The sequence below is a fragment of the Apis mellifera genome, linkage group LG15 (assembly GCF_003254395.2).
Source record: "Apis mellifera strain DH4 linkage group LG15, Amel_HAv3.1, whole genome shotgun sequence".
NCBI lineage: Eukaryota > Metazoa > Arthropoda > Insecta > Hymenoptera > Apidae > Apis > Apis mellifera.
Window position 1 is genome coordinate 8,116,769 of NC_037652.1, and position 26,536 is coordinate 8,143,304.

The 26,536-nt window shown below is 33.8% G+C and overlaps 2 protein-coding genes across 4 annotated transcripts in view; one reads left to right on the top strand and one right to left on the bottom strand.

The window, feature by feature from the left end:
* Positions 1–26,536, top strand: part of LOC100577912 (uncharacterized protein C15orf61 homolog) — an 89,785-nt gene that overhangs the window by 28,505 nt on the left and 34,744 nt on the right. The gene's annotated exons all lie outside the window — the stretch shown is intronic.
* Positions 1–26,536, bottom strand: part of LOC412795 (cadherin-99C) — a 112,448-nt gene that overhangs the window by 28,038 nt on the left and 57,874 nt on the right. The window contains exons 2-5 of the mRNA XM_016916657.2: positions 21,875–21,953; positions 13,911–13,976; positions 9,780–9,958; positions 5,649–5,771 (exon numbers count right to left, since the gene is read on the bottom strand). Coding sequence (XP_016772146.2) covers positions 5,649–5,771; positions 9,780–9,958; positions 13,911–13,976; positions 21,875–21,953 — 447 coding nt within the window. The remainder of the gene's footprint in view (positions 1–5,648; positions 5,772–9,779; positions 9,959–13,910; positions 13,977–21,874; positions 21,954–26,536) is intronic.

Sequence of the window (26,536 nt, forward strand, 5' to 3'; positions counted from 1 at the left end):
CACGAGTGTTGCGCAAAAGCCTTTGTTCCACTACACTCGGCTCACTCGCGTCGTATGGCAAAAAGGAGGAAAGCGACGTCCAATTCGAGCATAAATATCACGAATCCCATTTTTATAACGTACGTAAATTTACGAATATTCTATACTAGATTTTTAAACGATTTCAAGTCGAAATTCATGCACGTATACACTGCTTGTTAAAAAAATATTCAAATTTATTATTATTGTCTCATTCTCGGACAATTTTATTATCAACGTGTCTTCGTTTTTCTGAAAAAGAATTATAAACCGTGCGTCTCAACGAAATTGTATCACGGTACTTTCCATTTCGAATCGAATAGTAACTTTCCAGATAAATCTCGCGATAAATTAACCTCGAAAGATACATTTTCATGGCGATTGGTTACGTAGAGAACTGTACTGTTCACCGGTGAAGAGAAGTTTGAAGGAATGGCGCAAGGATCGCCTGTCCCCACTTTACACGCTTTGTTGACAATCTTGACACCGCACGTACATATATAAATCATCTAAGATTGGAAATATTTTCAAAACTATACGTAATATGTCTAGTTTATTCGTATACGTACAATCATTCTTTTAAGTATTTGAACTATTAAACTCGTTACAAACCGTAATTAATATATTGGCGAGAAATAAGAGGTTAGAATTTTTTGGATTCTGTCTCTACGCTAATACATCGAGATTTAGATACAGATTTTGAATTAATGATCAATATCACGGTAGAAAGAAAAATGCGTGTGAAAATTTCATTCTAAATTAACCAATCAGACCACTGCTTTCCTTCCTTCTTTTCATCAGTATAAATATCGCACGAAACACGTTCCTTTCACAACACGTATATATCTACTGTTCACTGTTGGAAAGAAATATGGCGGGACGGCAGAGGGGCAAGAGGAGTCCTTCGTTAGGACCATTTATCCCCACTTCACACACTTGACCAAACGCTGCACAGTAGTGGAGCTATAATTTTAATATTCAAAATCATATAAAAATTATTCTCATTTAGCGAAGTTTTATATACATTTTATAATTACATTTGTAAATTAAACTGTAATTACTAGAATCGTAATTGGCTTTAAGGATATTATGAGAAATAAACGAATTTTTACATTATATCGAGAATTCTTTCGATTCTATCGATCGAAATACGTGGAAACAAGAAATGCGCGTGTAAAATAGACTCGTTTCCTTCCAAATTAAACCAGTGAACAATACATATATACGAACTTATGAAAATGTATACACGTCGATTTTTTTTAATTGTCAATAGATTCGTTATCGGGGCGAGAAATCGGGCTTCCTTCGTTTCCTCTTGTACGAAAACCTTGTAGAGTATTAATTAATATGAACACGGGATCGCGAGAGTTATGGAGAGGAGGGATTGTTCTGTTGCGAATTGAGAACGAATAGGTCACGCTGCTTTGTGAAATAATTGAAAGTTTCTGGCCTCCATGTTTCCACGCTCCCGGTACGATACAAACAGCCTATTAATTCGAAGATAATCAACCGTTCTGGAAATGTGTTTCTGCGTTCCTTTAACGGTCCCTAATTGCGCGGTTGAAATGAACCTTTGTTGAAAAATGGAACGGAAAATGGAAGGAGGAGGAGGAGGAGGAGGAGGCACGCCTTTGGGAGAGAATTCCTCCCAAGCTCGAGAAGCTTGTTTCTTTTTTCCCCTTCTCAACGTTCTGATAAATAATATACCGTTATTCAAATTTTTCGTTTCATTTAGTGGACAATCTGGTTATAATTAATCACGATAGTGGTTATCGTTTTCGAGATCTAAACCTGTCCAATGTTTGTAGATGCTGTAAGTGGTTTTCCGGTCAGCCGAGTTTTCTGCAAAAATATTCTGATTTGGACTTTTTTTTTATCGATGAAATAAATAAGCTAAGGATAAACGAGATAAGGATCTTCTAATGAAACGTTGTAATATCTATTATGATAAATCAACGAGTACGGAGTATCCAATAAGCATAAACAAGTGCGAATCGAACCTCATATATATTAATATAAGAACAAAAAAAATGTTAAGAACGAAAATATCATCATATTAAGTTCTCTCGATTTAAAATTTAAAATTTCCAAACGTATAAGAAAAATCGTACGAATTCTTAATTAATAGGAAACCGTGATCGGCTCTCGAAATAATTCACGCTTCTAATAATTCAAGTCACGAATCCCTCGAACAAACACAGTTCGCAAACATCGTTCGTGAATTCGGTGCACGTTGCCAGCCAATTCGCAAAATTAATTCGATCGATTAAACGTAGCGGTAGTGTGAATTTTTAGAATTTTAAATATCTCCGATTTTTAACTTGACTCAGCCTCCATGATCGAAAATCATAATAAATCAGTCATTCGTTAAAAGCACGATTGAAAAGCTCGATTGAAAAACACGGACGACTCAACGAGAAATCGAAATCCATTGAACGAATAAAGAATTAAAACTAAAAGTAGTGGCAAAATACAGAAAAATCGTATATAATTAAAATCATTCGAGCGAATTATTTAACCTTCCGTTACACGATTTGTCGCAACGGAAAACAAAACACAACACAATTTAACCGTGGACAGTTTCATGGTGTACCGTTACCGTATGCATCCCTGTCGAAAACATGCGCTTGTGCGCATGCTCGTAAAATGCTGCGTCATTAAAATAAGCATTAACGTGGAATCGAAGGGAGAGGGCGCGCGTGGACATACGCTGCTCGATCGGTATTCGCGCCATTCCTATTATAACGGTCCACCGTGGTGGAAAAACAAGAGGAATCTGACAAACAGGATCTGATCGTGGACGACGAACCGGATCGAAGCGTGTCAAACATCGATTCACGAGGCGGAAAGAGGTTGTCGAGCAAAATCCACAAAGAAGAATTAATCATAATTCATAAATTCGATCAATGAGAGGCGAATCTCCAACAATTCTTGCATTCGGTCGGTAAAAGAAGAGAGAGAGTTTAATTCTTGATTTCTTAGAGAGAGCATCTATCGGACGTTAAGAAAATTAAACGAAAAGGGACGGAATAAGGAAAAATAAGAATCTGATCCGTGTTCGAAGTGGATTAGATCGACACTCGCAATTATCGGAGGGATATCGGACGACAAGGGAAGTTGGACGGGTTAATTGGTTGGTGTAGTGTCGAGGAAACAGTGTCGAGTTGGAAATCCAGTGTAACAGTTCCCCGTTCATCTTGGCAAGTTTGGGAGGCGATATTTGCGAGGGCGTTGATAAAGTTGCCAGGTTTAATGGGAAAAACAAGCTTGGATTTAATTCGATCTTGGCTGGAGGATCTTTTGCCGGATAACAGATTCCTGATATTATTCGAGATAATTCGATGGATATAGGATATTGTGTACAACGCTTCTGGCAAACTTCCAACTTTTTCGCGATTATATATTTCGTGGTGGGCACGGTTGGCCGAAAATTTCAACTCGCGTTATTAAATTTATTTTCAAGCTCGAAATCGTCTCGATATCCACGGATAATTTAATGATAAAAGAATGAAGACGAATTTGGAAAAAAACGAGAAAAAATATTTGATCGAGAGATAATAAAAGAGAAGGATAATAAATATACTTTTCTCTTACTCTTTTTTCGTATATTCGAACACAAGGAATTAACTTTCTTCTGCGATTATATAACTTCGTTCGCGCTCTTCAAGTTATTGCGAGATTTACTTTCTATTATCGCCACCTTGTCCTTCTCTTCTCCCCTCGAAGCCTTTAACTTTTACTACTTCTCTTCAACTTTTCAATTTTCCCTCCATTAAATAATTATACATCGCTTCGCGTAAAAACTTCCAACTCGGGCCGAGTAATGGCGAGTTGTATTATTTTACTGTTTATTTTATCTCGATCCCTCTTGTGAACGACGACGACGAGGACGACGAGGAAAGGAAGAAGGGGGGGGGGGATGTTTGAGAGGATCGTTCGTTACCGAAGCAGATCGATTCACCGATAATTAATTCTTTCACCCTCCAACCTTTTATACTCCCATTCCACGATTAATCCGATCATCTTTCGCAGTTTTGTTCCTCGTTGCTCGCAACAAGTGGTAATTTGACCGGTCTTGGAGGTAAAAAAAAAAAAAATCTTTGACAAGGTTGATCAACTTGTTTCTTCTTTTCCCTCTCGACAAACAAACTTTAACCGAGCCTCGATTTCAAGGATCAGTGTTTGCAGAGTAAAAAAAAAAAAAAAATAACTTTTTTTCCGTTCCAAATTTATTTTCATCGATAAAAGGATAATTGAAGAGCGAAACACGAAAGATCAATTTTTTTTTTTTTTTTTTAAATTTAAATTCTTTTCTGGTTTTCGTTTCGACGAGATCACATCTATTAATTATAAGAGGCACCAATTGGGAAGCAAAATCGAAAAATCAATTTTCTCTGCAATTTAAATTTATTAATAAGTCTTAGTTTTCGTTTCGATGCTTCATTGGTCAGAAAAAAATTGTTACATAATTATTTTCATCGATAAAGAGACACCAATTGGAAAAATCAATTTTTCCTGCAATTTGAATTTATTAATTCAGTTTCTTAATTTCAGAGGAGAATTCGATCGCGTGGCGGGTTCGTCGACATTGAAAGACTTACGGAATTTTAATAGCGTGGAGCGGCCGTTCGAACGTAACGCTTCGACATTAACTTCGCCATGGTTTTTCATTCCCTTTCCCCTCCTTTTGTTATTTCTTAATTTCTTATTAAACGCTGCTAAGTTGTTGCAAGCGTTGTTTCCAACGAAACCCTATACTTCATCCATCGCTGCACACTTCCGGATAGCAATCGATCAGATCGTCCAACCATGACGAGTTCAATCACCCATTCATATCCTCATTGTTGATCGTAATCTAATTATCAACCGTAACAAGTTTCCCCTTTATTTCATTATTTCTTCGATCGTAAATACGATTAAATAATTTCAATCTTATTATCCATCTTTAAAATGAAAAGAATAAAATTTTTTTATCTATAAAAAATCGATATCTGTCGCTGCAATTATTTTTAATAAAAATAAAAAATAAATATCTCGAAAATTTCTATCAGTTCCCAATCCCACGAAAGCGACGATACTTCATTCCTTTCTGCCATATTCGAGAGAGAGAGAGAAGAAAAAAAATCAACAAAGCATCATTTTCCACAACTTGCCGAGTAAATGATTGACGAGTTATTTAAAAATAGTCGGTTACGAGGCTCGTCCCGTGTGGCCCAGCAACGTATACATCGAATCCTTGTTGTAAAAGATAACGAGGATCGCGTTGTTAATTATAATTACCGCGCCACTTTATCGCCATCGTGTTTCAACTCGGTCGGTAAGTCGGTAATAAATTCCAATCCCGATACACGTTATCCACTTTTTTCCGCGTCGAAACTCGTGCTTCAACTTCCAATCCTTCCTACACTTATCACGCACCATCTACATATATATATATATATATATAATTTGTATCTCACTTTTATTTCGCGTGAAATCCTTTGAAAAAGTTTCTTTCTATATTATTTCGAAATCTATATTCTATATTCTTTATATATCATTTCGAAATCTCGTTTTATGTTTTCGCTTTCTATCTGCAGAATATTCCTTTCCTTGCAGCGTTATTAAAAAAAAGTGTATAAAAGACTTACCTCGGGCACGGTGGTCTCGTACGGCGTATTGATGAATTTGGGCGCGTTGTCGTTTATGTCCGACACTCGAACGATCACCGGTATAGTCCGTTTCTTGTTCGTCTGTTTTACCGTGCAGCTCAACTGTGAAAGGGACAGAGAGAGAGAGAGAGAGAGAAAGAATCAGGATTATTAAACGAAACGATCGTTTAGAAACGATGTGTTATTGTCGTGGCGGCGTCGTTGTTGCGCCACAACTCTGTTGTTGTTACGAGAATTTCAGCCGAACTGTAAATCTCTTTTATGCGCAATTTCCAACGATACGCCGGCTTAATTTACTACGTTCAATTAATATCGTAAGATGATTTATAACACGTAAGGAAGAAGAGACACGTAAATACAAGGATTAAAATTTTTCTTAAACATGATATCCAATCCGATGTTTTTCTTTCTTTCTTTTTTTTTTTTTTTCGAGTGATTGGAAAGATGCAATCGAGAAGAAGGGAACGTGTGTACGAGAGAGAGAGAGAGAGAGAATGATATATGAATTCGTAGCGAATTTTAATTAACGAATATCGTTATTTCGGTTCGATCGTGTTAAATGTTTGAAAATATCGAGAAACGAAGATGATGATCATAGTTACAGTTTCGTAAATGGTAAAAACTCGACGATACGGAAAATATACGATTTAGAAGAATAATGTGATTATGGTTGGTGAAATCATTTTATATATAACGCTAATAAGAAATTGGATAGTTCGTGGATCTAACTATTATTTAACTTCACTATCATTTTTTTTTAATTTTATAAATAAATCCAAGGAGGAGAGGGGGAGGGGGATTCTGGAAGCATAAACTACTCGAGCGTTGTTTAACACTTTTTTTTTTTTCTAAATCTCAAATTTTAATTTCTCTTGGATTTTACTTTCAATCGAATATTTATTTTTATAAATTTAATAAATTATTATGTATACAATAATGTTGTGGCAAATTTTAAGATCGAAGATAGATCTTGCCTATCGATCTATTCCCCGCTCCATGGTTAAGGAATCATAGAAAATGTACGTGATCAGTGGAGAAGAAGGCAGATATCGATCTAACCTCTGTATTTTCGATCTAACACCCGTAATTCATAGCATTTACGATAATTGTCGTGCAAGATTGTTTCGAATTCGAATCGAATCTTTTCTTTCTCTTCACGGGGAGGATTTTTGATTCTTTCCTTTGCTTTTCTGTTTCCAAAGTTGTAAGAGAATCATCGAAATTATTATCGAATTTAATGTTCAGTTCGATTTTACGTTCCATCCGTATATTTTGAATCGTTGAACCTTTTTTATTTACTGGATTCCAGAAGAAAAGAGAGACGTGTAATCGAAATTATCGAATTGAATGTTCTTTCGTTTCCAAAATTGGAAGAAATCATCATCGAAATTATCGAATTCAATGTTCTTTCGTTTCCAAAATTCTAAGAAATTATTGAATTCAATGTTCTTTCGTTTCCAAAAATCGTAAGAGAGCGGATTTCATCATCGAAATTATCGAATTCAATGTTCTTTCGTTTCCAAAAATCGTAAGAGAGCAGAATCATCATCGAAATTATCATCGAATTCAATGTTCTTTCATTTCCAAAATCGTAAAAGAGCGGATTTCATCATCGAAATTATTAAATTCAATGTTCTTTCGTTTCCAAAAATCGTAAGAGAACAGAATCATCATCAAAATTATCATCGAAATTATCATCAAATTTAACATTCATTTCGATTTTACGTTCCACGAGTGTCTTTCGAATTTTTTTTTATCTACGGAAAAGAGAGACATGTAATCGAAATCATCGAATTCAATATTCATTTTACGTTCCTCGAGTGTATTTCGAATCGTCTATCCTTTTTTTATTTACGGAAGAAAAGAGAGATGTAATCGTTATTATTACGATTATTCTACAATTTTTTCGATCCCTTGATCTACAAACCTTTCGTTTCCAAAATCACAAGAGAGCATCGTCATCGAAATCATCATCTCCGATTTTACATTCCGCGTATTTCAAATATTCGAATATTCCTCTTTCCATTAACCGAACACGGAAGGAAAAAGGAAACCGTGTTTATTATCACGTTGTACAACGGTTAAACATTGAATGTTTAAAAAGAAAAGAACTCGAACATCTCGAAAATGTTTCGTCTCCCGGCGCGAGTGAAACTCGATCGATCCAATTATAACTTATCGATCGTATTCGATTTCGCTCCGCGAAAAGGACACCGATAAACCATTCCTTCCATTAATTTCCCTTTCCATTACTCGAATTATCTCCTATAATAATTTATTTCTAAAAAAAAAAAAAATACTCTATATATAATAAAACACATGGAAGACTTTCCTTCGAATCAAGAGAAGAGTATCCTCCTCGAATTCAAATAAAATTCGAAACGATCGCACTGAAAAAAAAAATAAATAAAACGAGGAAGACTTTTCTTCGAATCAACAGAAGAATATTCTCGAATCCAAATAAATTCGAAACGATCGCACCGAAAAAAAAAATACTCTCGCACGATATAATAAAACGTAGAATTAAGAAAAGAGCATCTTCGAATCCAAATAAAATTCGAAACGATCGCATCGAAAAAAAAAAAAATAAAACGAGGAAGACTTTCCTTCGAATCAAGAGAAGAGTATTCTCGAATCCAAATAAAATTCGAAACGATCGCACCGAAAAAAAAAAATACTCTCGATATAATAAAACACGTGGAAGACTTTCCTTCGAATCAAGAGAAGAGTATTCCCCATCCTCGAATCCGAATAAAATTCGAAACGATCGGCGGCAAACGTCGAGGCGAAGCCTCAAAAGCTCGAAGTGAAACTCGATCCCGTCCAACCCTCCCCTTTTCCCCTCGCTTCCGGTTTCGTTCGTTGTCGCGTCTAAGCTCATTTGCCGCGAGCGAAAGGCAAAAAAAAAAAAAAGAAAGAAAGAGACGCGCGTACAGTTAAATTCCAAGGGGGGGATTCCAAGAAGAAGACAAAGAAACGGTTCTCCTTTCTCTTCCTTTTCCTTCATCGAGAAAATGAGACGAGACGAGAGATGGAAATGGAATCCCCGTTTCCAATCGCGGGAACAACGTTTTTGGAAAACGCGTAGCAAAAGTTCTTCGAAAGCAGCTTGGGATAGGAAAACGGAGAACGTTAAGTTTTTTCCTGCCTCCGTTATTTACTCGTTTACGTAACTTTTATAACCAAATTTAATTAAAAATAGATAAATCAAGATAAGATTCATATAAATAAAAATAAAATCCAAGTTGAAATTAAATGATTGAAATTTAAATTTTTAATTTTCATTACAAATTTTACCAATTAAATAAAAGAAGTGTAATGAACGAAGCTTCCAAATTTTATACATAAGATTCACGAAATTTATTAATTTTCTAATTTTAAATCTAATTATTTAATTTTATAAAACATTATATAATATTATTTAATATATATATTAAATTTATTCATCATAATATATTTAACATTATATAATATTTTTAAAATTTTTTATATTATAAAAATTTTATTTATTATATATTATATATTTATAATTATAAATATTTAATTTTTATATTATAAAAATTATAACGATTCATATAGATAAATACAGATAAATACGATACAGATAAATCCGAGATTAAGATTTATATATCCGTGTATACAAGTGGAATAAAAAAGGAAGAAAGAGAGAGAAAGAGATAAAGGAAGGAAGAAAAACAAGATCGATCGCGCGCGGTCAATCGTGATCATTAGCGATTGTCGAGTTAAAGGATTGTCCTAGAAGAGAGTAGCCTGTCTCTAGGGATTTTTCCCCCTCCCTATCCTAGTGGAATCGCGTTCTCGTTGGAGACGTGACGGAGGGAATTGAAAGAGAGTTGGGAAGAAGTAAGAAGTTGGATTCCACCGTTTGATTCGAGTTGATCGTTCCCTCCTAACGGTGATTGCTTCTTTTCTCCTTTCAACCGAGTTAAGCGTTCGAAATAATTGATCAGAGACTAGTTTTTCAGAAAGATTTCGTGTCACCTTCGATCCTCGAAAGATCGAACTTCCCCTCTCTGTTGATCTTTTAAACAGGGAAGGTTGATCTTTTGCCTTCAATTTCGTCGAAAGATTCGTTAAAAAATGTGTTACCTGAAAAACCACGTGCGATAGATTCTCGTCGTCCCTGTCCAAAGGTTCGAGCAGCTGCAGCCTCTTCCCGTTCAATTTGAAACGTGGCTGCCTTCCGGGAAAGATCAGCTCCAGCGTGGTCTCGTTGTACGGGTCGCCGGATACAGGAAGCTCCTCGGGCACCGTCCTCTGATCGATCGCTGAAACGAAAAAATCCGCCCGTGAATCCGCGCCCGATCCGTCTCGCAACCCGCAATACATCTCTCCGCCGATATCCTGCGCCATCTCTCGCGCGAGATGGTAAATAAGTAAGGCAACATGGCGGAATCTGATATGTCCGTGAATTTTCCGTTAAGCTAGTAATCGAGAATAGGCGAGGCGAGGCTTGGCTTTCATCAAGACTTCCTTTCCTCCAGGTAACCAGTATTTTTTTCAACTCGAAGATCAGGAACAAGCCATTACATTAACGTCAACAGCCATTAAATTAAATCTTATATCTTGGTAACTGTTTCCTTGTTGCTGTTCCTAAACGGTTTGTAATTACTCTTCTAAATTGTTCTATTGTTAGTGTTCTTTCTATGGTTTTTAAAAAGAAGTTCTTCGAACGATGGGATAACAGCTTTTGGAAAAGTGTCGAATATTTTATCCTTGGTACGATATGGGATAATATGAGTGATGGATGGGTTTTGAGATTTCGTATTTCGATTCGGTCAATTTTCGTGAGAATGGTTTGAGATGTATCGATGTTTATTATATAATAGGATGTTTACTAAGAGTTTAAAAGAGTAATGAAGTTGAGAAGGAATTTTTTTTCGATGATTTTGGCATTTGTTTAGGATTTTTATTGGCATCCAGGTCACGATTCTGTTTAAAAATGGATTCGTATCGTTTCAAGCAACTTTCGATCCTCTGGATACCCATTTTTCCAATTTTTTATTTTGCTTCACACAAATTGGAGTGGATATATATATATTTAATGTGGATTTCGGGGTGTCTCGTTTTCAAGGCTCACTTTCAATCTTCATCGAAAGCTAATCTAATAATAGTATTCCAAATTCGTTCACGTCTCGAAAAAAAAAACGAAAGGATTTTGATGAAAATATTTAATAATAATAAATTCATGAAAAGAAAGTGTAAAGAGGACAATATATATATGCGTAGATCGAGCAGAGTTGATCGTTTGATTGTCCTTTCATTCTAAAAATTGTCAACTTCGTGTTTCGTGTGTTACATATCCACTAATCTAATTCTGATCTTTCGAAAGGATCGACTAAACGATTTTTATTTCTCGTGACTCGAAATATAAATTACAATAAATGCAGATTCTTCAACGAATTTATTCACTTTTTAACCTATAACTTTTTAAAAATTGTCAACTTTTTTTAATTAATAATTTAATAATATTAAATATTATAAAAATAGCTAATAATGATAAATTCACGAAGAGGAAGTGTAAAGAAGACAATATATATATATACATGTAGATCGAGTAGAATTTCACAAGTTCGATCGTCGTTTCATTCTAAAAATTACAACGAACTAAGATTCTTCAACGAAATTATTCGATTTTTATCCTATAATCCTCTAAAAATTATCAACTTGCTATTACATAGCCGCATCTAATCCTAATTTAGAAGGATCGATAACGTTGAGCAATTTTTACTTCTCGAAATACACAGATTCTTCAACTAATTTATTCCCTTTTTATCCTATAATCCTCTAAAAATTGTCAACTGCTGTTACACACCGCATCTTAATCTTGATCTAATTTAATCGAATAGATCGACCATAAACAAACACAGATTCTTCAATGAAATTATTTACTTTTTATTTAATTTAATTTTTATTTAATTTTAAATACTTTTTATTTTTATATAACCCTCTAAAAATTATCAACTTATTATTTCATCTGCTACACATAGATATCTAATCTTTCGAAGGGATCGACCATAACGAACGCAGATTCTTCAATGAATTTATTCTTTTTTTAATCTATAAATTCTAAAAATTGTCAACTTGCTGTTACCCGCATCTAATCTTAATCTTTCGAAGAGATCGACGATAACGAACGTAGATTCTTCAATGAATTTATTCACTTTTTACCCTACAATCTTTTAAAAATTGTCAACTTATTATTTCATCTACTACACATGGATATCTAATCTTTCGAAGGGATTGACAATAACAAACATAGATTCTTCAACGAAATTATTCACTTTTTACCCTACAACCCTCTAAAAATGATCAACTTGCTGTGCTACACACGCACATTTAATCCTAATCTTTCGAAGGAATCGACGACATTAAACCATTTTTACTTCTGGAAATACGCAGATTCTTCAATGAATTTATTCTTACTTTTTAATCTATAAATATTCTAAAAATTGTGTTGCTGTTGCCCGCATCTAATCTTAATCTTTCGAAGGGATTGACGATAACAAACACAGATTCTTCAATGAATTTATTCACTTTTTATCTTATAACCCTCTAAAAATTATCAACTTGTTGTTATCTGCATCTAATCCTAATCTTTCGAAGGAATCAACGATAACAAACGCAGATTCTTCAACGAATTTATTCACTTTTTACCCTACAACCCTCTAAAAATGATCAACTTGCTGTGCTACACACGCACATTTAATCCTAATCTTTCGAAGGAATCGACGACATTAAACCATTTTTACTTTTCGAAATACGCAGATCCTTCAACGAATTTATTCTTACTTTTTAATCCCTAAAGGAAGAAAAAGAAGAAGAAGAAGAATCCTTCGCTCCTCACAGAGCGAGGAAAGCCTACATTTAGATTCAGTCAAAGGGGATATGGAACGACTCGCTCCTCTCCTTCGGATAATTAATGTTATCTTGGAGGAACCGGGCGCGATCTCTCGTAGCAATATCTCGTTAGCGACATCAATCGCATCCCTTAATTGCATCCGATTGCGTTCTCCCCTCGTTCAGTGATGACGATTTCGAATTTCTCGTCCATTTCTCGTCGAATCGAAACACTTTTCTTTCCCCCTTTAACTTTTTCCATCCATCTATCTATCTTCTTCTATCTACTTCTTTCTCTCTATCTTTTTCCATCATCCATCTATCTATCTTCTTCTATCTACTTCTTTCTTTCTCTCTTTCTATCTTTTTTCATCATCCATCTATCAAAATACACTCGTTCCTCTGATTTTTTTACGCAAGTTCGATATAAATTTAAACACAAAGTGACCAAGTTTTATACTCGTCATATATTCGTGAAAATAGCGATGTGGATTAAGAAACTGTAAAAAGTAGAGAAACTGTAAAATGAAGAGAAACTGTAAAATGAAGAGAAACTGTAAAATGAAAGAGACCGTAAAATATACGTGCAGAAAGAAGCCATGAAACGACATCTGTGCAAAGGAAAGAGAAGGAAAATCGAACGATAAAATTTATTTATTTTATTTTATTTATCGTGGAAAATCGAAGGTTTCTCTGAACCTTTCTCTTCCCTTCTTTCGTTTCGAAACTCGAATTCGCGTTATATATTATTTATCACAACAGGGAAGATATCAGATCTTCAGATCTCGAGGAAAAAGGATCCGAATTCGACGAAATTGGAAACGAACTCGAAGCCTTCCCTCTTTCGAGCGTTTCTTCGATCCGCTACGACTTCCGGTTCCGGTGGCGTATATACGCTCGCGCAAAGGAAACGGTAATTTTTAATCTCGTCCGCCTCGAACCCGATAAAAACTCCGAAGCGAACTTCGAATCGCAGCGATTCCCAAGATAACGACTTCCGGCCGAGCAGCCGATCGTTGGAAGCGAGAAATCGTTTAAAACGCGTTCCCGATACGAGTTTACTATCGGTTTCGTGAAGATTTTCCTAAAAATCGGGAAAACTTCGACCAACTTTTCCTTGTCGATGAACATTTGAAAACCGATTTATCTCGACTTTCGATCGTATGACGATAAAGTAAGAGGATAATTTTCAAAATTTCTGGGCAAGAAATACACGCGATTCTTTCATCTATTGTTCTAAATTTCTGTGTTTATAATGAATTATATACACATCGAATAAAAAAATATCGATAATTGTAAATATAGTGGACGCCTTTCTCTATTTCTTGGATGGCGATAATATTTTTCCATTCCTTTTCTCTCGAATTGACAGCAACTTACCATCTCCCCTGCTCTCCTCGATGTCGAGGATGATGTTCGACTGGCCCGACTCTACCTCGCACAAACCTGCAACAAATTAAAAAATGTTAAGAAAATTAAGTAAAGAAAAGTGTTAACACAAGGGTTAATTTGTTCTCATATACTTCAAATCGTTTTACAACAACAGTCTGTTAAAGTTTTACAATTTTACAACACGTGAAAGTTCTTCATCTCTTCATTATCTCGCGTTATACGTCGTTTACGGATAAATTTACAGATAAATTAGCCATTTTGCTTGAAATTTGCTAGAAATTTTAGAAATTTTCTTCGATTCGACATTTCCTTTCCTTATTACGAAAGAGTGGCTTTGATCCCGAATATTCCTCGTCGAATTGTCGAGGGAAATTGGAATTATTAATGAAGAGAAAGAGAGAGAGAGAGGGAGAGGGAGGTTGTTTTTTAATTTCAATCTTATCCTCGAGGTTTATAAAATTCGCTAAGAGAACCTGTTCAAGTCGGTCTCGAACAGGTGCAAGAAATCCGGCCGGCCGGAAACATGACTCAGCGACACAAAACGCTCCCGCTCCCGGGGGGGAGGGAGAGAGAGAGAGAGAGAAAAAGATGAGCACCACCGCCAGCTGTTGAAAAACGCTTCGCCAATTATTCCATTTTTATCGCCGCTTTAACGATCGGGCAAATTAATCGAAGACAAACTTCGAACCGATTGCAACGCTTTCGCTCGATGCGATCATCAAATTTTCTTTCCTCTTCTCTTTTCCCTGTGAAAACAGCTAAAACTCTCCTCCTCCTTCAACTTATTAGTCTCTTTTGTTTCTTAATTTATTAATTTATTTGTATATATTTTTTTATATTATATATATTTTATTATTATTAATTATATATATATTTTTATTAAGTTTCTTGCTTTTTAGTTTTTAATTTTTAACTGAACTTTTTCGTTCATTTTTAGCTTCTTTTAATTTATTAATTTCTTCCTTTTTTTAATCTATTTACATTTTTGTTTTTCATTTATTTTTATTTTTTTTTAGTAATTGTATTAATAATAGTAATTTATTGTCACTTTTGTTTTTAATTCTTAATTTATTTATATATATTTTTTATATTATATATATATTTTATTATTATTAATTATATATATTTTTTATTAAACTTCTTGTTTTTTAGTTTTTAATTTACTGAACTTTTTCATTTTTAGCTTCTTTTAATTTATTAATTTCTTCCTTTTTTTAATATATTTACATTTTTGTTTTTCATTTATTTTAATTCATTTACTTTTTCATTTACTTTTATTTTTTTTTAGTAATTGTATTAATAATAGTATTAATAATTTATTGTCTCTTTTGTTTTTTAATTCTTAATTTATTTATATATATATTTTTTATATTATATTTTATTATTATTAATTATATATATTTTTTATTAAGTTTCATATTTTTTAGTTTTTAATTTATTTTGAACTTTTTCGTTCATTTTTAGCTTCTTTTAATCTATTAATTTCTTCCTTTTTTTAATCTATTTACATTTTCGTTTTTCATTCATTTTAATTCATTTATTTTTTCGTTTATTTTTATTTTTTTTTTTAGTAATTATATTAATAATAGTAATTTATTATCTTTTTTGTTTTTTAATTCTTAATTTATTAATTTATTTATATATATTTTTTATATTATATATATTTTATTATTAAGCTTCTTGTTTTTTAGTTTTTAATTTACTGAACTTTTTCGTTCATTTTTAGCTTCTTTTAATCTATTAATTTCTTCCTTTTTTTAATCTATTTACATTTTTGTTTTTCATTAATTTTAATTCATTTACTTTTTCGTTTATTTTTATTTTTTTTAATAATTGTATTAATAATAGTAATAATTTTTTAGCAAAAAATGTGGAAGGAACGAATAGAAACTCAAATTCATCCCCTCCCCTCCTTCGATACATCAATTTTTCTTAACCCTCGGCTTGAAAAATCTCTCTCCTTTTCCCTCATTTTCCCCGGCCGCTTCTTTCGGAGATCGTCGATCGACGATCGCTTGGAAGCGGCAGCAAGCGAAGGCAAATGTCATCTCGTGGAGCGATGAGTCTTCCTTCGCCTTCCTCGGCCGACCTTTCGAAGAGGAGGCTTCGAAGAGAATTGAGAAGAAACGATTCGAAAATCTCGAGCGACCTTTTTTCTTCAAATCGAGGAAAGGAAACAATGAATGGATATATAATGAACGTATATATATATAAGGAAATCGCGTGTTTTTTCCATGCGTATCCTCGAGGGAAGGAAGGAGATTTAAATGGGACAGTTTGCGAGAAAGAGAGAGATTGGAGGCAATATAGTAGTATGTGCCTCCATCGAGATATCTTTTCCAACGAAGAAAGTAAGTTCCGGTACCGTGAACTACCGTCGAGTCGTTTCTTGGAAAGCTGGATTAGAAAGTTGGCGAGGCTATCGATAAACGTGTCGTATCTCTCGATTAGTTCGCATTAGGAGTCGCAAATGCAACGCGTAGATAAGAACGTGTCCGAATACACGTTCCGTTAAAGGGAGATTAGGAAAGAGGTGACGATAATTCATGTCGGTAAATAATCAGAAAAATTCTAGAAAATAATAGGCCTATATCACTCGAGTCGAAATGCATAAGAGCGCGAAGGTTTCGTTAAAAATATGTTGAAAAGAATTATAATAATTCGATTCATTCCTGTAACGATTTAAAAAATTCTATAAAATAATATATATCTCGAGTCAGGCTTAGCGAATCGCAAATGCACGTTAAAAAAAGCACGATAATATTTGATTTATATTTATTCCTATAACGATTTAAAAATTTTATAAAATAATAGGCTATCTCTCGAATAGCGAATACAATATTTCGTCAATAAATATAATAAATTATAATATTCTTGCAACGATCTAAAAAGTTCTATAAAATAATAATTTCTCGAGCTCGCCGAATCCCAAATGCAACGATAGATTCAGAACGCGTTCCGTTCAAAAATACCTCGAAAAGAATCTCGACGAATAACAATACCATTTATTTCCTCCGATCTAAAAAAAATTCTACTCTCAAAATAATAACAACAACGCGATATATAAAAGAGTTACAGACACCGAATTTACGAACACTCGTATCCTCCACGACGAAAGAGAATTCCGCTGCCTTTTGTTGTTGCACCATTCGAAGCTTCGTGGAAGCTTCGACAGAGGGAGAGAGGGAAGATATGGGAGCCGGCAGTTCATAATTTTCGGTGATTTACGGAACGGTTCCGTGCGTTGCCTCGCCTTTACGGCTCTACGTATCGATTTTATATGCCGCGCACATCGATGTTTACGAAGCTTGGCCCCCGCGAGCGATGAACGAGTGGCGTTTGTACCCGCAGTCAGCTACAAAACCCGACCGAGAGAGAGAGAGAGCGAGAGAAAGAAAAAGAAAGACGCGTACAGATGGCCTCTTAAACCGTGGATAAAACAGTGCAAGTCGGTCGGTAATAATTCCAACGGGATGGACGAAAGAGATGAAGATATAGTTGGCCCGTTGCGCGAATAATTCGAAACGACTGCGATCGAATCGAAAGAGGGGGGGATACAGAATCGATCGCTGAAAATTGAACACGTGCTTCGTCTTTCAAAATCCAACCAACGTGTCCGATCGTATCGCTTTATTTTTCTCGGCGCGAAGATTGGGTTCCCGCGCCACGGAATTGTTGACGGGGAAAATTTAAACTAGTTCGAGCACACGAATAAACTTGCTCGAATAATTTATCGTTCGAATAATGACAATAATTATAAAAATATATAATTGTAATGGCAAATTAAAGAAAAATAAAATATTTAAAACTGAGTAAGTATGATTACTAAAGGAAGCAAGTTTACGCGAAATTTTTAATTCGGCTTTTACTCCGCTCGAGGTCGTCTCGATCGGAGGCGGATCGTTGAGCATCGAGACGGACTAACCTCCTTTGAAAGTCAAGCCAGGTTGAACCCCGTTCGAATGCTCGGCCAGCGTCGTTGGAATAAATATATATAAGGAGAAGATAAGGGGAGGGGGGGAGAGGAAGTCTCTGCGATTGGCGGATTTTCGACGGATGGATGGATGGATGGATGGATGGATGGGATGGTTAATGGAGATTTAAGAAAAAAAAGGAAGATAGGAAGAAATATTTGTAAAAAAGCAATTGCCATACATTGCTTTGTCCATCCTCCCCTGTTGAAATATCGTGACAGGTTTGATATTTCGAAAAATTCTACGAAGGAATGTTAATGTTAATCTTATTGCTTATGACCTTTCCCTGGATGTATCCATTAACTGGATATTTTCACACAGTTCTCTCTCTCTCTCCAAATGCCAAATATATATCATATCCTTATTTACCGTATAAAATCCAATCACGTCACGAAATACTTTTATAATAAAATCTTTGAGAAACGAACACTAAAAAAAAAACATTCGAATCGATCAACAAACTATATAAAAGAGAGAGAGATACCCTTCGATCTATAAATTGCGATACTCGGCTCGATTAAAATCGATCATTGAAATTATCGAATCCAGTTAACCGAGATGACATTTTGGGATCGAAATCGAAGAAAGTCTCGCTCGATTCGTATCCATGTTTAATTCCACGTGTAATAGAAGGTAATTGTGATACTTGATTCACCGAGCCTCGAAGGCAGCGTTTCGAGATCGCTCGAATTCGGCGAATTCGCGGATCATCAGTGAAGTCAAAAATCAAAATTCGATAACGTTGATTGTCCTCCTGCTTTCGATCACCTTTTCCATTCGATATCCACAGCTTTTAGAGAGAGACAGAGAATTATATTGTCTCTCTTTCTCCAATTAGGAAGGAATTCTTCCTTCAGCTTAGACGAAATAATTATAATGCTTTTTTGCGTTTATATCTTAATAACATTGTAAGATTAATAATAAGAGATTGATCTCGAGGTAATTGTAAAAATTATCCCTTCGAATTGACTTGTTTTATTCGAAAGATCGAGACCTGTCGTTAATTGAAAATCTTTTGCAATTTAAAATGAGTTTAGGAACGCGTTCCCTTCTGTTCGAAAAGCTATCCACTCTAACCGGTGGCCAAAGTAGTTTAACTTTGATTGTCGTTAGACTGCTGGTCATTTAATGGGAAATCTGTATATAGTTCAAGTTTCGAAACTATTATCAACGATTCACGGTACTTTGTATGTATTCAGGTATGTGACAAACGGAGCCCAATTTTGGTGGAAATTCGAAATAGGTAGCGACGGGTCTGATATAACCCGACAATGAATCTCTTTCTAATAATTTCGTCGTTGTTAATGTTGTTAATAAATTAAAACGAGTACAAGTTTCGAAATACGTGATCAAATTGAGTGGATCTAATATAATGAATGTGATAATGAATCTCTTTCTGATAATTTCGATGGTCGTTGTTATTATTAACAAACTTAAACAACTCAAAGTTTCCAAATATGTAATCGTGGTTAAATTAAGTGGATCTAATTTAACCTGTGACTACGAATCTCTTTCTAATAATTTTAATCGTCGTTGTTATTATTAACAAATTGAAACAACTCAAAGTTTCCAAATATGTAATCGTAGTCAAATTAAGTAGATCTAATTTAATTTGACTATGAAAAATTGAAGAGTACAAAAAAAACGTCTTTCTAATAATTTTGATCGTTGTTATTATTATTAACAAACTCAAAATTTCAAAATATGTAATCGTGATCTAATGTAACCTGTGATTGTGAAAAATTGAAGAGTACAAAAAATACAATTATATTTTTCTAATAATTTTGATCGTCGTTGTTATTATTAACAAACTCAAAGTTTCGAAATATGTAATCGTGATTTAATTTAACCTGTGACTATGAAAAATTGAAGAGTATAAAAAAAAACAATTATTGTTGTTATTAACAAATTAAAAGAACTCAAAGTTTCCAAATATGTAATCGTGGATCAAATTAAATGAATATAATATAACCTGTGATAACGAATCTCTTTCTAATAATTTTAATCATCGTTATTATTATTAACAAACTGAAACAACTCAAAGTTTTCAAATATGTAATCATGATCAAATTAAGTGAATATAACCTGTGATAATGAATCTCTTTCTAATAATTTTAATCATCGTTATTATTAACAAACTGAAACAATTCAAAATTTCCAAATATGTATGTGGATCAAATTAAATGAATCTAATATAACCTATGATAATGAATCTCTTTCTAATAATTTTAATCGTCGTTGTTATTATTAACAAACTGAAACAAAGTTTTCAAATATGTAATCGTGGATCAAATTAAATGGATCTAATTTAACCTGTGACTATGAAAAATTAAAGAGTACAAAAAATACAATTATGTTTTTCTAATAATTTTGATCCTTGTTATTATTATTAACAAACTCAAAGTCTCTAAATATGTAATCGTGATCTAATTTAACCTGTGACTATGAAAAATTGAAGAGTATAAAAAAAAACAATTATTGTTGTTATTAACAAATTAAAAGAACTCAAAGTTTCCAAATATGTAATCGTGGATCAAATTAAATGGATCTAATTTAAGCTGTGATTATGAAAAATTGAAGAGTGCAAAAAATACAATTATGTTTTTCTAATAATTTTGATCCTTGTTATTATTATTAACAAACTCAAAGTCTCTAAATATGTAATCGTGATCTAATTTAACCTGTGACTATGAAAAATTGAAGAGTATAAAAAAAAACAATTATTGTTGTTATTAACAAATTAAAAGAACTCAAAGTTTCCAAATATGTAATCGTGGATCAAATTAAATGGATCTAATTTAAGCTGTGATTATGAAAAATTGAAGAGTGCAAAAAATACAATTATGTTTTTCTAATAATTTTGATCCTTGTTATTATTATTAACAAACTCAAAGTTTCCAAATATGTAATCGTGGATCAAATTAAGTGAATCTAATTTAACCTGTGACTATGAAAAATTGAAGAATACAAAAAAAAACAATTACGTCCTTTTAATAATTTTGATCATTGTTTATTAACAAACTAAAAGAACTCAAAATTTTCAAATATGTAATCTTGGATCAAATTAAGTGGACTAATTTAACCTGTGACAATAAAAAAGGATACAAAAAAAAATAATTACATCTTTCTAATAATTTTGATCGTTGTTATTAACTAAAATAGCTCAAAGTTTCCAAATAATTATAATCAACGAAGATTAATTTTGGTGATGAAATCAAATCTAATTTAACCTGTTTCAATGAAAAGTTAAAGGATAAAGAAGAAAGCAATTACTAATTCAAATTAATTCAATTTTGATCATCATTGTCACTTCAAACAAAATTTCCAAATATGTAAATCGCGGTCGATTTCGATCAATGAAATTAATCTAATTCCAACCAATGATTCATCAGCGAGTGAAAAATAAAATTTTCTAATCCTGTCTAAGTAATAAATCCACCTTCCCTCCCCCTTCCCCCTCCTTTCCCTCCCCAGAAAAGTTGAGATTAAACCGAGATGACGGGAATATTAATAGCCGGCGTAGCATCGTAACGCCGCCACGTTTCCGACAAGCGAGCCACGCCGCGATAAAACAAGCTTAAAAAGTTGCGCGTAGCCATAGGTAATTAAGGGTTAAAGGGTTAAGTTGGATACGTGGCGGATAGCGGAGAGAGAGGAGAGGACAAGCTTGTTACACAATCTGTCACCGTGGCTGCGCGAGAGGCAATATCTCTGCGCGTGCCTTCAATCCCCGGACGTCCACGAATAAACCCGGCGATAAACCGCGAATAAACATCCACTTGACGTAATTGGCAATCAGCTAAGATAGATTTATACACTGGGAGGGAATTTCTAAACTTTCCTTCCTTCCTTCCTTCCTTCCTTCCAATATCTTTAACTTTCCATAATTTTTCTTTTCCTTTTTTTTTATTCCGAGTTTAAGGAAAATTACATCTATCTTGAGATCGAACGGTCGGTAAAAAAGAAATCTGCACTTACCAGCTTTCGAAGACACGTTGTGAAAGCACAAGGACACGCACAGCAAGCGGCAAATCCACGCAAAAATCGCTGTCTTTGCCTGAAAAGAGAAAGAGAGAGGAGATAAAAGTGATAAATGATATAAATGTTAGATAAATATTCGATATCTGAACGGTGGCTATCATTAAGAACGGCTTATTCGGTGCATTACCGAAAATCCCCTCGTTTGTAATGGCATCGAAGCAAGGATAAGTTAATCGCCCGTTAAATCAGCAACGGTAGCCAGAGTAGAGATATCTTTGCTGCGATAATATCGCACAAGAGCGTGTACGTAACGCTTTAACGTATTTGCATGCTTTCTTCCTCTTGCACTTTCTTCCCTCCCTCCCACATTTTCCAATTTCGAAATTCTGTCGCTTCAAGAGAATCGCGTTGGAATACCGATAAGATAAAGGAGAGAGAGAGAGAGAGAAGAGGAGGCAATTAAATTCGAAACGGTGATGGGAGAGCATTATCGTAAAACCCGTATTATTATCCAAACAAGGGGAGAAGAAATAAGAAATAAGAATCGAAGGAATAAAACGAGTTTATTGAGAAGGGGAGGGAGAAGAAGAAGAAGAAGAATATTGTATTGTAATTGCAGCCTCGCCCACGAATTATTTTTCTCCCGAGCAACGATTATGGCCTCGCTTTAAAAAGCCGTAAGTGTTTTCGCGCCACGACTTTAGATGTACAGATTTCCCATACGGTACGCGGCAAGAATAATTTAACGAGCGTCGAGCGCGCATTCTTCGAGGAGAATTTCGCGAGGAGTTGGAGGCTGGGTGGGGAGGGGAGAGAGAGAGAGGGATGGTCTACGCGGGATCTATGTTAAAACGCGGCGCGGAATAAGATTGCGTATGAAACGGTAAGGGGCAAAAGTGATGGAACAATGTTATCGACGCCGTGCGATCTTCCGTATCATATCGTATTCGAGGCGTTTCTCGCAACGAGGCGCGTGCGCCTTCTCGCGTAACTCAACTGCGCCATCTGCCGGCCGAGCTTGGTTCCCAGTGCTTGATAGTCGGTCCACGCGTATTTCCAATTTTTTTCTTTTTTTTACTTTTTCTTTTTCTTGGATCCATGTACGCGATTATGTACAATTTTGAATTTTGATTTCTCTCTGTAGAGATAATTTAAATATTGCTATTAATATAACTCAACTGTGCCATCTTTTGGTTTGCAATGGCCGACAATCAATCCATGAGTATTTCTAATTTTTTTCTTTTTTTTCTTTCTTCTTTTGTCTTGGATCTATATACGCGATTCTGTAAAATTTTGAATTTTGAATTTTGATCTCATTCTATAAAGATAATAATTTAAATATCGCTATTAATGTAACTCAACTGTGCCATCTTTTGGTTTGCAATGGCCGACAATCAATCCATGAGTATTTCTAATTTTTTTCTTTTTTTTCTTTCTTCTTTTGTCTTGGATCTATATACGCGATTCTGTAAAATTTTGAATTTTGAATTTTGATCTCACTCTATAAAGATAATAATTTAAATATCGCTATTAATGTAACTCAACTGCGCTATCTTATGGTTTGCAATGACCGATAGTCAATCCATGAGTATTTCTAATTTTTTTTTTTTTTCTTTTTTTTTTCTTCTTTTTTTTTTTGGATCCACGCGATTCCATAGAATTTTGAATTTTGCAGATTTAAATATCTTTATTATTGTAACTGCGCCATCTTCTAACTTAATTCGCAATAGTCGACAATCCGTCCATGAATATTTCCAATTTTTTCTTTTATTTTCCTTCCTTTATCTTGAAACTATTCTATAAAATTTTAAGTTTTACTTTAAGTAAGGATGATTTAAATATCGCTACTAATATTTCTATTATCTTATCCGATATTATCAAGTTGATCTAGCGATCAACAATTAATATATAATTTACGCTCGATTGGATTGAATAATGTTCGCGAAGCACGTTCGTAGGAATGCAAGGATAATTAACGTTTTCAACATCATACAGAATGAACGTGTTAGAAAACGTTATTTAAACAACACATATTCCAAAATACAAATACTTTTCAATATAATATTCTTCTTTCCTTTCCTTTTCTTTTACCTAAAAAAATTATTTTCCACGTACGAACATCCTATTATCTCGAATATCATTATTCCAATATTATTCCCAGATAATTGAAATATCAATTGAATCAAACCTGTAATATAACTAATGTACAGTAATATACAAATGTTGTACAGAATTTCAATCATTTTGATTAAAATTCTAAATTCCTAAATACGAAATTCATCGAGCATAGTCATATATCGAATGAAAAATGAACGGGATCGAACAAGTTGCCCCCGAACGAACACGCGCGCACACTCCTCTCTATCTAACTTTCTATCACGCTTCGTACGTGAAACCCTCGTTCCCTCGCATCGTACTAGCATCATGTTAATAACACGCTCGCGGTAATGTTTATGCGCTACTAAATCATACCCTGCCTCGTTCATCAATCCCTCCTAGCATCCTCGCCGATTTTAACGATGCAATTCTTCGGGATTACCGCGCATGCGCGGACTTTTCGTTTCGAGGGAAACGATTGGACGCGCGCCAGCCAATAATATCTGGAAAGTATCTGGTTAACTGGGCTGTATCGCTGTGTATCGCGAAAGAGATAAGGAAACGGAGGGTGGACGCCGTACTCGAGCAAAGATAAACTCGAAAGGTGACCTTGTCTCTGTTTACCTCGGTTTCGTAAGAACTGTAAAGTAATTTGAGCCAATCGTTTCGGGAAATTTCCTTTCTTCGAATAAATATCGATGTACTTTTTTTACGAATATTCTTCTTTCCTTTTCTTTTCTTTTATTTAAAAGAATTATTTTCGAATGTTTTAACTTTGTGAGAATTTATTGGAGATTTATTTTTTTTTAGTTTGTTTTATTATTAATAAATTTTGCAAATGTTTGAGTTTGGTTTCATTAGAAGGATTTCTTGTTTTTGGGATTCTTAATATTTCGAGAATTATATTTTATTTTATTTTGATTTATATAATGTTATCTAAATTGTAATTTTGGATTTATTTTTCTATAATTTATAGAAAAGATTCATTCACTTGCAGAATTCTGAGTATTTCGAAAACTATACAGGGTGTAAAATTATATATATATTTCTTAGGGAAGGATATCCTCTCGATGCAATTAAATAAAATAAAATAATTATTTAATTACATATATTTCTATTTCTTCGAAATAGAATATCCTTTTATAATCTTTTAATATTTCTAAAGTATCAATGAATTTATTGCGAATTATTCTTCTGCAAATAAACTTCACTATTTTGAAAATTGTATCAAAATGTAAATTATATTATTTCGAAAGAATATTCTTTCGATTCGATTAAATAAAATAAAATAATTATTTAATTACACATATTTTATTATTAAAAAATTATATAAAATAAAATTATTATTCAATTACATACATTTTTATTTCTTCGAAATAGAATATCCTTTGGAAAAATAAAATTCCTTTTGTAATCTTTCAACATTTCTAAAGTATCGGCAATTAATTTATTACGAATTATTCTTCTGCAAATAAACTTCACTATTTTGAAAATTGTACCAAAATGTAAAGATTATATATATTTCGAAAGAATATTCTCTCGATAATTAAATAAAATAAAATAATTATTTAATTACACATTTTATTATTAAAAAATTATATAAAATAAAATCATTATTCAATCACATATATTTCTATTTCTTCAAAAAAAGAATATCCTTTGGAAAAATAAAATTCCTTTTCTAATTTTTGAACATTCTAAAATATTGCCAATTCTTCGAAATAAAATATCCTCTTCAATTGGAAAAGTAAAATTTCTTTTCTAATTTTTTCTAAAATATCGACGATATATCCATCGTGAATTACTTTTCTTTACAATCTGATGATATACTCATTTCCAGGATTTCGAAAATTCTGAACTATTCCATTCAACTATATCTATATTTATCATGAACTATTTTTCTGCAAGCAAAATTAATTATCTCGACAATTGCAAAGACACTCTGATACTCACATTCCCAGTCTTTTTAACCTTTCTCCACGCGCGCATACCTTCAACCGTTTAAACGCTATCAGTCTCATCGGATCCTCCCCATTAAACGGTACGTAAGCGTGTTTGAAGCAAGTTTCACGGCCACTTCCGCGCGTGGGTGGCGAGCTATTGCCGTCTCGCGAAAAAAAGCGCCACCTTTTATCATCCAACTTGAATTTGGATCCCCCCTCCCCTCTCCTTTTTAATCGAGCACGAGCTCGTCAATTTTCCAATAAGTCGAAGATTAAAAAAAAAAATGTTTATCGATCGACAAATTGAAACCAGTCATTTTCTAAACAGATAGAAACGTTTTTCAACGTTCTCGAAAGGCTATTTCCATTCGTAACACGTTTCCACAATTACTTCATTACTACATTTCTTCGTTACCTGGCTTATTAATGGAAATATAATGGAAATTAATGGCTATATAATGGAAATAATGATGGAGACATTGAAGCATTCCGTGGCAGAAGGCAATGAACAATTTTTTGAAAAAGAAAAGAATGAAATTACAAAGTTTAACGAGGCTAAGAAAATTTCGTGTCCTCTTATTCTTATCCTCATCCTGATCGCAAGAGCACGGTTAAATAT